The 15,504-nt window shown below is 44.2% G+C and overlaps 1 protein-coding gene across 1 annotated transcript in view; it reads left to right on the plus strand.

Annotated features, from left to right (window-relative positions):
• The first annotated feature begins 6,478 nt into the window (after positions 1-6,478).
• The window catches only part of nsd3 (nuclear receptor binding SET domain protein 3), a 40,320-nt gene continuing 31,294 nt past the window's right edge, over positions 6,479-15,504 (plus strand). Inside the window, exons 1-4 of the mRNA XM_042709462.1 lie at positions 6,479-6,837; positions 8,856-9,940; positions 11,019-11,178; positions 12,391-12,545. Coding sequence (XP_042565396.1) covers positions 8,900-9,940; positions 11,019-11,178; positions 12,391-12,545 — 1,356 coding nt within the window. The 5' untranslated portion in view covers positions 6,479-6,837; positions 8,856-8,899. The remainder of the gene's footprint in view (positions 6,838-8,855; positions 9,941-11,018; positions 11,179-12,390; positions 12,546-15,504) is intronic.

Consider the following 15,504-nt stretch of genomic DNA (forward strand, 5'->3'; position numbering starts at 1 on the left):
ATTTCATGTGTATTGCCCTGCTTTCGTGTCCTTTTGTATTTTGTCTGTGAGCTTTGTGGTAATGCTGTTTGTGTGTGTGTGTGTGTGTGTGTGTGTGTGTGTGTGTGTGTGTATGTATGCGTGTGTGTGTGTATGTGTGTTAGCCCCTTAGCACCATCAGTGTCTTTGTAATGTCAAGAAAAGACATGTCTGCCATTCCCACCCATCTGAATCAGTGCTTTCTGCTGATGGTGCTTAAAAAAATAAAAGGCCTGAGACCAACCAAGGGAACACTGTTATGTTCTCCAAACAATCCAGCTTAACTGCTCCAGCACTGATATAGTGGTGAACAGGCAGCTGGAGAGGCTGCAATGGAGTAAGGCTGCACTGGAATAAGACTGAACTGAAATTAGGCTGCACTGGAATAAGGCTGCACTGGAATACAGACTGCACTGGAATAAGGCTGCACTGGAAGAAGACCACTGGAATAAGGCTGCACTGGAATAAGGCTGCACTGGAATAAGACTGCACTGGAATAAGGCTGCACTGGAATAAGGCTGCACTGGAATAAGGCTGCGGTAGAATAAGGCTGCACTGGAATAAGACTGTAGGACTAAATGATATCAGCTCCAAGGTCATTGGGCCTGTACAGACCAACTATGCTGGATACTGCAGAACTTCTTCAACCTAGGGTTGGGTCTGAAGAGAGCTCCGCCTCAGGTCCCCAAGAAGTAATTTCCATCTGCCCTAGATGACTATAGGCCGGTTCCCCCAACATCTCACATGGTGATGGGTCTTGGCCCATCTCAGACCTCAGGTGAGGTGACCACCTCTCTGGACCCACTGCAGTTTGCCTACCGCTCCCGAGGTTGGAGTCCTGCTTTAGCGAGCCCATCACTCTCACTGTATGTATGTATGTATGTATGTATGTATGTATGTATGTATGTATGTATGTATGTATGTATGTATGTACTGTATGTATGTATGTATGTATGTATGTATGTATGTATGTATGTATGTATATATGTATATGGTTAGAAGAACTGGAGCATCACATGGGAGTGCATTCTCCCCTTTCCTCTTCACACTATACATCTCAGACCTCTTCACACTATACATCTCAGACTTCCAGGGTAGCTCAGATTCCTGCCATCTGGCAACAACCACCCCCTCTTAAATGGGACAGAGACGAAGGAGATGGTTGCGGACTTTAGGAAGACCAGGACTAAGCAGCACACTATATTTCCATCCTGGGACAAGAGGTGGAGGTGAGGGGGTGGAGGTCTGCAGATACCTGAGCGTTCACCTGGACAACAGATTGGAAATGTAACAATGTATACAGGAAGGGGCAGCAGACTCTACTTAGAGCAGCAGCATCAGAGACAATGACACTAAGACATTTAACAAGGTTACATTTACATTTAGTCATTTAGCAGACGCTTTTGTCCAAAGCGACGTACAATGGAGAGAACAGTCAAGCTAAGAGCAATAAAGAACATGGTGTAACAATAAATACTACTTTACATAAGAATTAGAAAAAAGACCTAGAAAGGAAAAAGAAGTGCAGGAATGTAACTGCTGAAGTGCAAGTTAAGCGCTAGTCAAGGTGCCAGTTAGGAAGGGAGGTTCTCTCTGAAGAGTTGGGTCTTCAAAAGCTTTCTTGAAGGTAGAGAGGGACGCCCCTGCTCTGGTAGTACTAGGCAGTTCGTTCCACCAACGTGGAACTACAAATGAGAATAGTTAGGATTGCCGTGCTTGCACGGACGGCAGTGCCAAACGACGCTCACTAGACGAGGGCAGCGTCCTGGGTGTGACATTTGTGTAGCGAAGGGAGACAGATAAAGAAGGCTGTGCTCTATTTTGATTCTTTTCATCAATCTTCACTCAATATCTCATTATGACACAGCGAAAACAGGATTTGAGAAATGTTTGCAAATCTATTAAAAAGGGAAAAACTGAAATATCACATTGACATCAGTGTTCAGACCTTTTGCTAGGGCCCTTGACATTTAGCTGAGGTGCTTCTGAAGGGACCGGCATAGGTCATAAGAATATGCCATAGTCAATAATTCAATGATATTATACCTAGTTATAATTGTTACTTTTATTTGGATTTAACTAGCATGTAAACAGTTCCTCGGTGAATATACTCTTGGGCTGACCTGGGGAGTGAGGTGTGATATTAGACTCTCACCTTCCCCCCCCAGGTCGAGACAAAGAGCCCTGCACCCATGGCCCATTTGAATAGACGGTAACACCCCTTGAATATGAGTGTATTTAACAGACTGTTCCTCAAGGAATAAGTTAGATATACTGAGGTGAAGTTCTGTGAGGGAGGATGGATCCTCAGTCTCTGTCTCACAGTGGTCGGCCGCCATTCTTCAAGAATAAACCTGAATCCTGACTGATCAAACCTAAGACTGAATCTTCAATATATGGTATAAATTATATCCCATCACTTCCCATTTCCCCTGATCATCTTTGGATGTTTCTACACCTTGGAGTTGGAGTTCACCTGTGGTAAATACGATTGGTTGGACTGGAGTTGGAGTTCACCTGTGGTAAATACGATTGGTTGGACTGGAGTTGGAGTTCACCTGTGGTAAATACGATTGGTTGGACTGGAGTTGGAGTTCACCTGTGGTAAATACGATTGGTTGGACTGGAGTTGGAGTTCACCTGTGGTAAATACGATTGGTTGGATTGGGAAGGCACGCTGTGCCGTCACTACAGGTGACTGGCTCTTTGGCATTGTGGTCCGTGTGTAGGTTTGGTACCCTGGTTCTAGGTCAGGTGGGGTGACTGCTCTCTCCCTTCGCTACACACACACACACACTTATATATATGTTTACATTTAGTCATTTAGCAGACGCTTTTATCCAAAGCGACTTACATATGTGCGACTTACAATGTATACACATTTTACATTTACACTGATGGCACACTGCACATCAGGAGCAGTTAGGGGTTCAGTGTCTTGCTCAAGGACACTTCGACAGGGAATCGAACTAACAACCTTCTGATTACTAAACGACTTCTCTCTCTCTATATAAGGTCTCACAGTTGACAATGCATAGAAGAGCAAAGACCCAGTCATGACTGCCATGGCTGCAGAGCTGAGACACAGGATTGTCTCAAGACACCGATCTGGGGAAGGCTATAAAACAATTCTGCTGCATTGAAGGTTCCCAAGAGCACAGTGACCTCCACATTTCTTAAATGGAAGAAGTTTAGAACAACCAGGATTCTTTCTAGAGCTGACCGTCTGGGCAAATAGAGAATTTGGGGGGAGAAGGGCCTTGGTAAGAGAGGTGCCCAAGAACCCAATAGTCACTCTGGCTGAGCTGAGATCCTGTGTGGAGATGGGAGAAACTTCCAGAAGGACGGCCATCACTGCAACACTCCACTGATCTGGGCTGTGTGGCTGAGTGGCCAGACAGAAGCCTCTGCTCAGTGAAAGACACAGGAACACGTGCTTGGAGTGTGTAGCCTGGGATATGGGTGCAGCCTAGCTTAGCCCATTAGCTTAGGACCTCAAAGTTCTTTCTTACTCGACACCAAAGTTCAGAAACAAAAGTCTGTAATCCGAAATTCTTCTTTTGAAGGTTTACTTAAAATGATTTAAATAGTACAGTACAAAATTAAGGATATTACTTTTTTTCTAACAAGTTAACTGGCATTAGTGTAGCCATGTTGTGGAGTGTGCAAACAAACACCGACAGAAACAGGTTTCTCTGGTCTGATGAAACCAAGATTGAACTGTTTGGCCTCAACTCGAAGCACTTGTCTGGAGGAAAGCAGGCACCACTCAACACCTGCCCGGGGTCATCCCAGTGGTGAAGCATGGTGGTGGCCAGGATCATGTTGTGGGGGTGTTTGTCAGCGGCCGGGACTGTGTGCTGGGGACTGGTCAGGGTTGAGGGAACGTTGAATGGTGTAAAGGACAAAGATATCCTAACTGAGAAGCAGGTTCCAGAGCGCTAAGACTGGGCCGAAGGTCACCTTCCAACAGGTCAATGGCCCCAATGCACGTAGTCAAGACAACGCAGGAGTGGCTTAAGGTCAACTGTGTAAATTGAGTAGCCCAGCCAGAGGCCTGACTTAAACCTAAACGAACATCACTGGAGAGACCTGAAACTGGCTGTCCACAGGCGGTCCCCTTCCAACCTGACAGAGCTTGTGCAAAGCTTGATGTGTCATACCCAATAACAATCATGGCAGTAATCGCTGCCAAAGGTGCTTCAACTAAGTACTGAGTCTGAAGGGTCTGAATATTGATGTCAATGTGATTTCAGTTTTTCCTTTCCCAATACATTTGCAAAGGTATCTAAGATACGGTTTTTGCTTCATCATTATGGGGTATTGAGTGTAGATTAATGAGGGGGGAAATGAATGTGAACGATTTAAGCATTAAGCTGCAACATAACAAGATGTAAAAAAAGAAAAAAAAGAAAGAGTACCTGCTGACTGTTCTGTAATTAGAGATCTGTGGGGAAATGTCTTTTAGACCGAATCCAATGGAAATAGTATGTTCTTCCGCATCTCACAGCTGACTATGCTGAACACTATTCTGTAGAGATGTGTACACATCTCACAGCTGACTATGCTGAACACTATTCTGTAGAGATGTGTACACATCTCACAGCTGACTATGCTGAACACTATTCTGTAGAGGTGTGCAGTGCGCTCACAGCTGACTATGCTGAACACTATTCTGTAGAGATGTGTAGTGCGCTCACTATGTGAACACTATTCTGTAGAGATGTGTAGTGCGCTCACTATGTGAACACTATTCTGTAGAGATGTGCAGTGCGCTGGCTATGCTGAACACTATTCTGTAGAGATGTGTAGTCCTCTCTCACAGCTGACTATGCTGAAGACTATTCTGTAGAGATGTGTAGTGCGCTCACTATGCTGAAGACTATTCTGTAGAGACGTGCAGTGCGCTCACAGCTGACTACGCTGAACACAACGCAGACGCTGGACTCCTTTAAAGCTGGACTAAAAACATTTTTATTCAGGAAGGCATTTCTGGCCTTGCGTTAAATCGTATGTTAAAATGTTAAAAAGTTTTCTATTATGCTCATGTTAATTCATTTTTATTTTATTGTATTATTATAGTTCGTTTTTAATATGTTGGCACTCTGAGATTCTTTTGAATGAAGAGTACATTACAAATAAAATAAATTATTATTATTATTATTATTATTACTATTCTGTAGAGATGTTGTAGTCCTCTATTCTTGTCCTTTCATAGTCTGGTTCTACTCTTGTGTGAAGCAGCTGTGCCCCAAACTTAAACAGTGGTGCTATTCTGTCCTCATTGTAACAAATCATATTGGTGTTTGCACACACATTTGCTTGTGCCTGGCCACATCTGTGGCAAATCGTTCTGTGTTTATGTTCTGTCAGCAAACCTTTGTGGTAGTTCGTTTAAACGTTACAATTATAAGATGTTGAATCACCGTGATTTCTAATGTTCTCTGAGGTGCTTAAACTGGTTTTACTGGACCTTTATCACACAACGGGTAGTGTGGGGATATACTGTCAATTATACACTCTTGCAAAGTTCACAAGCAGGATATGACAAGGTGTATATGTTTTGGATTTTTGGAGTACACTGAAGCTGATGCCTGATCATTTGATGCATTGGGATATTTTTTTATTTTGTGAGATATTTTGAAGCAACAACAGACAGAGAGTAAGGTAGGAGAGAACATTCATCAGCTGCTGGGGCCGTGTTCATCGCTGTGTTCATCTCGGGCTCATGTTCACTTGGAACACCTACTTGATTTAGGCTAGGACTTGCTCGTCACCTCACATTTACTTCACATCACCTAGGTTGAGGAAAGATAATAGAATATATGGACATTAAATCAGTAGCATGTATTAGACAAATATACCACCACTAGACAGCTGATGAGGGGCAGATATGTGCACAGATATGTGTCAGATCCTCGGCCTCTATGGGAGATTTGACAAGGCTTTACTTTACTACTGATGCTTATCAACAGTAATGTTTTTTCAAAAAAATCAAATTTAGAGTTCATTTGGGCACATGTGATATCTGGATTAGGTGTGTGGGAGCCCATTTTATACGAATTAGGCGTGTTAATGGTAGCTTAGTATTAAACCATAGGTTATAAAGGGGCTAAACCTACATGCTTCTATGCCATATGTACGAGCTGGATGCTTGCTGTCAATTAGCTCACCTGTCAAAGCGTGACGAATACACTATGTGTTATTACGATTTCATCGACACATATCTACTGCATAACAAGGGTAATAACATTTACTGAAACCCATGAACTCAAAATTATTTTCTTTTCCTACAACTGACGCCACTTATTCAATTTACTTGACGATGCTTTGGCATGACAGCTTCTGTTTCCTAATTTCTCAGCATTTTCCTCGACAAATTTATTATTTGAAGACAATAACCTTACTATCATTAAAAACTACTCATCCCAAAATGCCTTACACATTCATCACTGCAACCAATAGGGGCGACTTGGTTTTGGCGCTGAGAGAAGAGACAGGCCCAAGCGGGGCGCTTTTGTTGCAGGCAGAGGGAGGGAGATAGCTAGAATAAAATATATAGGAGCCAAATTTCTTCAGCTCTGGTCTTGCATCCTGCAAAAAACGGGGCCTCTCCCGAATCTACGGCTACGATCCTAGCTACTATGGAGACCAAGATCGGACAGAGCGTGTAGTCCCAGTCGCGTTTCAGTCGCAGAGTTGAGAAACGACGAGGCACATTATCGCTGCTTTCTTGAAATCGTTCTATGATTGTGCATTTGTGTGAACAGAACCAGGGATTTAATATTTGGCATTTGTTTAGAATGGAACACGCTGAAGGTACAGACGTTTTCATTCTATTGTTATTTCCTTGCATTTTTGAATAGGCTAATGCATTATATTACGGGTTGCAGCACAGGAAAAGGATATGTACGCTGCTTTTTACAGTTGAGTTCATATACTCTGGCTTTCCTTTTCCTCGATATAACGGGTGATGGAAATGTAATCTAGCCAATTTGATTTAAAGGGGCAATGGCAGCCATATTGGCAGATATGTTCGTGTTTTGGCGTTACGGTTTTGGTCATCCGCATCATGCGTTATCAGTGAACTAACCGTATTACATCAGTGAAAACCAGAAAATAAAATTTGGTACCATTTATTTTGAATGGAATACACAAAATGTGTCTGTTTTATCACCTGGGTGGTATTGGGTAGTATTGAAATCACTGTTGTTATGCAGGGGTAGCAATCGATAGCTAGCGTTAGCTAGCGTTAGGTCTATTTAGCATCTCTCAAGGTATGAATTGCAACCGGGTACCAAGTTTGTCCCAATACTATTGACTTCGTTCAGTGCCTTATTAAGCACTTTGATTTCGCAATGTGATTTTTCACAAGCACCACCAACACCATGTACGTTAGTGGTATTGTTCGTGGTTGTAAGCAAATATCTATATATTTACTAGTAAAGAGGATGTTATCATTAGCTTGCTTTGATTAGGCTGAAACCTAGCTTGTTAGCTGGTTAGCTAACTCAGTAGCGTTGGGCAATTTGAAGATTTGCTTCTTGTCCGTGCAAAAGTTTAAAGAATGTGATAAGATCAGCGTCCGTATTTAAAAACATACAGTGTATTTAACCAAGCAACCCATCCACTCTGACAGTCCCCACAACTCTCTGATGAAGTTAGTGATTGATTAAAACTTAACTTCACAGGTAGTCAACCTTTGTTCTGTTTTTAATTAGGGGTTGATTTCACAGAAACAGGGGGCCTGTCGATCGATATGCTACAAATTACATGCATTTTGCAACACAAAACATGCCTGATCTTTAAGGTGTATCATATATTTTCCCGATCCCGATGATTAGTTTATTGTTTGCACACAGTGACTATTCACTACCCCACAATTAGACTTTATGCTGACAGACATGAAAATGTCATAAGGAAGCAGCTTTCTTACTGGTATTCACTGCTGCTTTGGTCTAAAGTCGGTAGATAGGTGACTGAAGGACTTTTGTGTTTGTATTGTGTAAGTCTCATTATACAAGTTGAAGATGTGTGTGGGTGTCATACATATAGACACAAAACAAGTCACATTTTATTTTAATCGGACAAAAGTTCTCCAGTAAGGTAATTTTACTCTGAACTAAACAGTGGGTGCCTGTTGATTCATACGTATGTATTAATCACTTGTTCTTTAGGAAAACAAGAATATCTGTAATGGATATTCCTGTCAAATCTGTGTGTGTGTATACGGGATGTCTTTGCATTTGTTCAAGTCACTTATGCTTGCCTACAGAGTGCTTGCTGGTTCTGCTCCCACCTAACTAAATGCTCTTGTAAGGGCAAATGTTACACCCAGGACGCTGCGCTCGTCTAGTGAGCGTCGTTTGGCACTGCCGTCTGTGCAAGCACGGCAATCCAGACTATTCTCATTTGTAGTTCCACGTTGGTGGAACGAACTGCCTAGTACTACCAGACCAGGGGCGTCCCTCTCTACCTTCAAGAAGCTTTTGAAAACCCAACTCTTCAGAGAGCACCTCCCTTCCTAACTGGCACCTTGACTAGCGCTTAACTTGCACTTCAGCAGTTACATTCCTGCACTTCTTTTTCCTTTCTAGGTCGTTTTTCTAATTCTTATGTAAAGTAGTATTTATTGTTACACCATGTTTCTTATTGCTCTTAGCTTGACTGTTCTCTCCCTTGTACGTCGCTTTGGACAAAAGCGTCTGCTGACTAAATGTAATGTAAATGTAAATGTTATAGTTTATGCTCTCTCTGTGCCCGCAGGCCCTGTGTGTGTGTGTGTGTGTGTGTGTGTGTACGGATATGGTAATAGTGTGTGTTCTCTGTGTCCGTAGGCCCTGTAAGACAAAGGGAAACCTAAGGATGCTGGATCAGAACGATGGATTTCTCCTTTTCTTTCATGCAACGGATCATGGGAAACACAATTCAGCAACCTCCCCAGCTCATTGACTCCGCCAACATCCGCCAGGAGGACGCGTACGATGCCGTCAGCGACCCCGGGGATGACGCCGGCCCCCCCTCCTACGAGGCGGCCCTGGAGCCCGGCTTCACCTACCCTCCTGAAGACCTGCCGGCGGTGGCGGTCGCCAACGGCTACCCGGTGGCGGCCGTTGGCGCCTACGACTCCCAGGCGAAGTTCGCCCTGTACTCGCAGTTCCCCCCCAACGGCTCAATGGCGAACGGCTACGGCGCCATCCGGGGCTACGGCGAGCAGCACGGCATGCTGCTCGGGGACGGGACGGTCCTGAGGCCCCCGGTGGTGCAGGAGAAGCCCCCGACGACGCACGTGCTCCCCCCTCCTCCCCCCCACCACCCGAGCCTCCATCATCATCACCAGCCCCACACACATCTCCACCACCCTCATCCTCATCTTCATCACACCCAGAACGCACCACTGATGCCCCCTCATCACCACCTCCCGCCCCCTCCGCACCTCATGCCTCCCGTGCTCCCCCTGCCACCCCCGTTACTGCTGCCCTCCTCGCCGTCCCTCCTCTCCGCGCACGACAGTGGCAGTAGCTCCGCCGCCCCCAGCCCCCTCACTCCGCCCGGCATCATGCCCAAAAAGACTAACTCCCCCGAGATCAAGCTCAAGATCATCAAGACCTACCAGAACGGCCGAGAGCTCTTCGAGTCGGCGCTGTGCGGAGACCTGCTGCAGGAGTTCCCGTCCGCAGAGGCCTCGCCCCGCCACCACGAGCAGAAGAAGGAGAAGAGGAAAAAGAGGAGCGGACGGCAGAGCGGCGCGCTCTCAGAACAAGAGCCTCCGCCGCAGTTTCCCAAAGCAGGAGGAGGAGGAGGAGGAGGAGGGCCCGAGGTCACCATCTCTGCTCACCCTTTGGAGAGACGCGTGGCATCAAAGGAGGAACCCCTGGCGCGGATTATTAGGAGTCCCAAAGCAGAAGCCAAGGAAAAGAAAGTTAGTCGCTCACTTTTTTTTTTTCAAAGTAGGGATTAGTTTTAGGCAAGCACCAGGAGGCTCTAGTGTCTTGAGGTGATTTGAATGCTGTGTAATGAGCTTCTCTTTGAAGTAGTTCTGTGTTCGCAGCGTTGTTTGTGCCAGGCTGGGAAGACGTGGCACTGTGGCTGTAGTGGCTGTGTGTCAAACAGGAGCTCACCTGAATCCATTCATTTAATGTCTCAGGCTTATTGTAACTCATCTTTAGCGAGGTGTGTGCTCTTGATCGGAAATCAAACGCAACTCATCTTTAGCGAGGTGTGTGCTCCTGATCGGAATCAAACGCAACTCATCTTTAGCGAGGTGTGTGTGCTCTTGATCGGAATCAAACGCAACTCATCTTTAGCGAGGTGTGTGCTCCTGATCGGAATCCATATTTCCAGCCCACTCACCCAACATGCCTAACACACACTTTCACGTACTGTGCACATATTGGCAGGAGAAAGTCCAGTTCAATGAGCTAATTAGTAAAGCAAGACTGTATCATCAAAATAGTCGCCAAGTACTGTGCCCCGCCGGAATGCAAAAATAAACATTAGTGGTTATCAATCAATCAATCAATCAATCAATCAATTAAATCTTATATAGCGCTTCTCTATATACCCGAAGTCGCTTTACAGAGTCCAGTAGTCATTCATACACAGTCATACCGGTGGTGGTAAGCTACCTCAGTAGCCACAGCTGCCCTGGGGCAGACTGACAGAAGCGTTATACCACAGTCTTAGCAGGTGCCACATGAGCATGGTTTGCTACAGTCTTTATGCAGTATTTATCACAGGAGTCTTATATACAGGTGTATACAGGTTTGTTCACACCTGAAGTTCTTTCCTCACTATTGTTCCATTGCTGCTACACACACTTTAAACTTCCTCTTCCTTGTCTGAGACTGTGTTGGCTTCCTCGCCCCGTCATCGTCGTCAGAGTCTAGGTGCTGCCAGGAAAGTCCTTTAAGTCCGATAGGGGCTTTGCCTAATCACAAGCAGGCTTTGTGTGTATTATCCATGGTCTCTGTCTCTCTCTTCTGATCCTGTCTAAGCAGATTGAGCAGCACTTTCCCACTGTCATCACGGGCACCGGCTGCTGCAAGGAGTTCGACATCGGCGACCTGGTGTGGGCCAAGGTGGGCACGTACCCCTGGTGGCCGTGCATGGTGTCATGCGACCCGCAGCTGAAGGTTCACACGCGCATCAACACTCGAGGTAAGACACTGACCGCTGACCACCACCACGACGACGACGACGACGCTCTTTCAGTCTGGTGCAGTTATGTGCAGAGGCAGACGTAGGAGGCTTACTGAGAGGATTAGCCAGCCAGCACAGCAGCTCAGAGGTATCTGACCTTATCAGATAGCTAAGCAGTGATCAGAACTTTTTTTTTCTGTACGTGAGAGTCTACAGGACTCTGCTATAAATTGGATCGTCATGACTTTTTTGATTGATCATTTGATGGGGGATTGTGTTGGGTAACTAGTCATATTGAAATCAGTAAATGAGGAATTTTCTCATTGGGGGCGGGGGGGGGGGGGCATTGTAGTGCTTTGCCAGTGTGCCCCTGCCTGCTTGGTCCAATGGAAAACGTGCCCCCACTCTGGCTTAACATGTAACATTGAGTAATCACGTGGCAGATCCCTTGTATTAGGTCCTCCAACCTCCTCCAGTTGATTTGCACTGCTGAGGCCTGAGGCCTGATTACAGGAAACAGCTTTTTTGTCTGGTGCTTCCATGTGAGGAGTACACCTTTAATGGTGCTTTCATGTGCGGAGTAAACCTTTAATGGTGCTTTCATTTGAGGAGTAAACCTTTAATGGTGCTTTCATTTGAGGAGTAACCCTTTAATGGTGCTTTCATTTGAGGAGTAAACCTTTAAGCGCTGCACGTATGTGCCACATGTGCCAGTTGTGAGCGTCCCATAGGCTCAGCTCATGCAAGACTGTGATGTTGTTAGCGTCCCCATAGGCTACGCTCATGTAAGACTGTGATGTTGTTAGCGTCCCATAGGCTACGCTCATGTAAGACTGTGATGTTGTTAGCGTCCCCATAGGCATGTAAGACTGTGATGTTGTTAGCGTCCCATAGTAAGCCCATAGCTCATGTAAGACTGTGATGTTGTTAGCGTCCCATAGTAAGCCCATAGCTCATGTAAGACTGTGATGTTGTTAGCGTCCCGTAGCCTCAGCTCATGTTAGACTGTGATGTTGTTAGCTTCCCATAGGCATGTAAGACTGTGATGTTGTTAGCGTCCCATAGCCTCAGCTCATGTAAGACTATGATGTTGTTAGCGTCCCATAGCCGCAGCTCATGTAAGACTGTGATGTTGTTAGCGTCCCATAGCCGCAGCTCATGTAAGACTGTGATGTTGTTAGCGTCCCATAGTAAGCCCTCAGCTCATGTAAGACTGTGATGTTCTCGCAGGGCACAGGGAGTACCATGTGCAGTTCTTCGGGAGCATTCCGGAGCGGGCCTGGATCCACGAGAAGAGAGTGGTGGTGTACCAGGGCGAGAGCCAGTTTGAGGACCTGCAAAATGATACGCTCAAAAGGAGCACCAACCCCATCGAGAGACAGAAGGTACGGATGTTGTGTGCAAACACATTCCTAAAATCATTTTAAGCGTAAAATGTCTTTGTTTGTGTTTGTGTAGATGTTGTCTTGAGCATAAAAATACATTGAAAATGCGTTTCGGGGTTGAATACAAAGAAAAGACTAGCATGGAGCATATCTAAATGCATATTACATATTTACATATAGTGTATACACTTAAAGCACTTGTAAACAATTGTAATATTAAATGTTTAGATAGACACACAAATGTTGTCTTGTATTTTATTGTTTTGTATTTTATAAGTGGAAGTCAACAGAGTTCAGTCTGTTTATCTGTTGAGTGCTAAACAACCGGGTGTAAAGATGCCGTTGGTCACGCAGTTGCTTCAACAGACTTGTGAACATTTATAGTTCTACGTCGGTTGGTGGGTGTCGCAAAGCAATTAAAAAAAGAAGGTGGCGGACCAAACTCTGTAGATGGTCGTATTTGTACATAAAAAGTTGTTTGTTTGACTTTTTTTTTGCTTAGATTTTTTTAAAAGTTATTGAGAAATAGACACATGTAAACACCCCCTTATTGTAACTGAAAAATACGTCTGAGGGGATTTGCGAGGTGTCTGAGCCAGCTATCTAATGTACGCTACTACCTACAAGGTAAACAGCGATGGGTTGGACCAATCACAGCCCTGCGGTCTGCGTGCAGTTTGCGTCGCCTTGCGGATAGTTAAAAAATTTGGGAAGTGCTCGCAAGCCGCAGAGAGGGGGTTCGCAACAACGCAAGGGGCTCTTGCGTGTCTGCGTAAAAGGCCGACTAAATTAGGTTTAAGCGGTTTTTACCATGTGCAGGTTTGGAAAGCTATCAAATACGGCCAGTGCTTCACACAAACATCTTTTTGAAAGAACCAGTGTTCTGTCTTTGTTTTTTTAACTCAAGTAGAAGAAAAAACTTCAGGGGGCATAAGAGGCTCGTTCTGGGTGTGATGAAAAAGAAGTCAGATCTCAGGGGGCAGTTGTGCATCCAGCTGCTTCGGCACAGCCAATCCCAGCAGGAGACCGCCTAGCTGTGGCCAATCACAGCAGGAGGGCGGGACTTATCCTGCTGGAAGGTGTGAACGGCCTGTGACATCTCCTTAATGAGCTAATTACCGGCGTTTGCATACGAAGCTACTGTTTATGGCTGCCTGATGGTGACAGCCTAATAAACGGTCTGCTTCTCTTCTCTTCTGTTTTTTTGTTTTTTTTCATAGGCTGTAAGCTTCCGCTGTCTGCAGTGTGAGATATTTCCCTCTGGCTCACTTGAAATGAACGGTGCACAAACTTAGCTCCAGCTAATGCAGTTTTGCCTGTATATAGGGGCGGCAGTGGTACAGGAGGTAGAGAAGTCGTTTAGTAATCAGAAGGTTACTAGTTCGATTCCCTGTCGAAGCGTCCTTGAGCAAGACACTGAACCCCTAATTGCTCCTGATGTGCAGTGTGCCATCAGTGTAAATGTAAAATGTGTATACATCCTTGTAAGTCCCTTTGGATAAAAGCGTCTGCTAAATGACTAACTGTAAATGTAATAGGACCGCGCCACTTAAAGTGAGAGAATGAGCAAGAATTGAGTGAAACTGGAAAAGAAAAACCGTATTGAAAAATATAGAAACAGAATAATGTATATTTATATATACATGTAATTTAACCCTGCAAAGGCAATTCAGATAATTCATTTTTAAATGTTTTTTTTAAATTGAAGTGTTCACTGGACCGTTTGACAAAAAAAAGAACAACAGAGGTAGTCATTCACATGTATTATGTTTTTGTATTTATTGCATTGGGTACAATTTATTATTTTTCTCAAACAGGAACCTTTTTACAACCTTTTTATTTGTGCTTGTGTCGAAGGTAAATGTTTGCTTATTTCAGAACCAGTGGTCAAATAGTTCAACATTTTTGCATCATCTCAGGAAGGAATCCTGAGTCCACATACCAAGTTTCATGTCATTAAAGAGTTGATGAGACATGACCTTTCTGTTAACATCATGAATTGCAATACAAAGACAATGGAGGTTCATGTGGCTTGGTTCTGTTTTTTTTTCTCCAAACAGGAACCTTTTTACAACTTGTTTATTGTCTTGTCGTAGATGTTAGAAACATGTATTTGCTTTTTACAACGCTCTCCAAAAGTCAAAATGAGGCAACAATTTTGTACCACATCAGGAAATGGTCCTGAGTTGCTGAGACAATGACAATGGAGGGATTTATAGATACATTACCATCAATATTTGTATCATATTTGATACTTAATAAATTAACCTTAAATACCTGCTGTATCATATTTGATACACACATTTTCAACAGGATTTTACCATAAAATTATTATAAGTTGCTTCAATACTGTATTGTTTATATTGAAATATTAGTAGCAATATGAATGTTATTCTTTTATGAGTTACTAACAGCCAATTTATGAGTTACTACAGCCACATAGATGTCTCAAAAACTCATGTAGCAAATATGATACATCAGGCATTATAGTTTATATGCTAAAAACCGATATGAGGAGGCTGATTGACTGCTTACCGTCAGAAGAGGCCAAAAGGAGCTGCTGTGTTTTTGTAGCATGGGGCCCCTAGTCCCAAGAATTGAAAAATGCTCATATAGTATTGGTTAAGCCATATTTCATCGTTCTGTGAAGACACAGTGAATAGTAGTTTTAAAATAATCCCCCAGAAGAAAATAGACTTTGACAAACACTACATTACAGTCCCGGGGAGCAGCGTAACAATACACACTGTGCTGCCTGTTTCACATTTTACACAAAAGGAGAGGAGGGGTAGTCATTTTTTAACAGAAAGATTATATTTTCTTGTTGTTTTTTTTTTTCTTCCTGTAATGTGTTGATGTGATCAGTCTGTGTTGGAGGCGTCAGAGGCAGACAAATGCAGTCTTTTCTGAACTGCAGTCTGTTTGTGTGTGTCTGTGTGTGTCTGTCTGTCTGTGTGCG

Source organism: Clupea harengus, chromosome 12, assembly GCF_900700415.2.
Source record: "Clupea harengus chromosome 12, Ch_v2.0.2, whole genome shotgun sequence".
NCBI classification, from domain to species: domain Eukaryota; kingdom Metazoa; phylum Chordata; class Actinopteri; order Clupeiformes; family Clupeidae; genus Clupea; species Clupea harengus.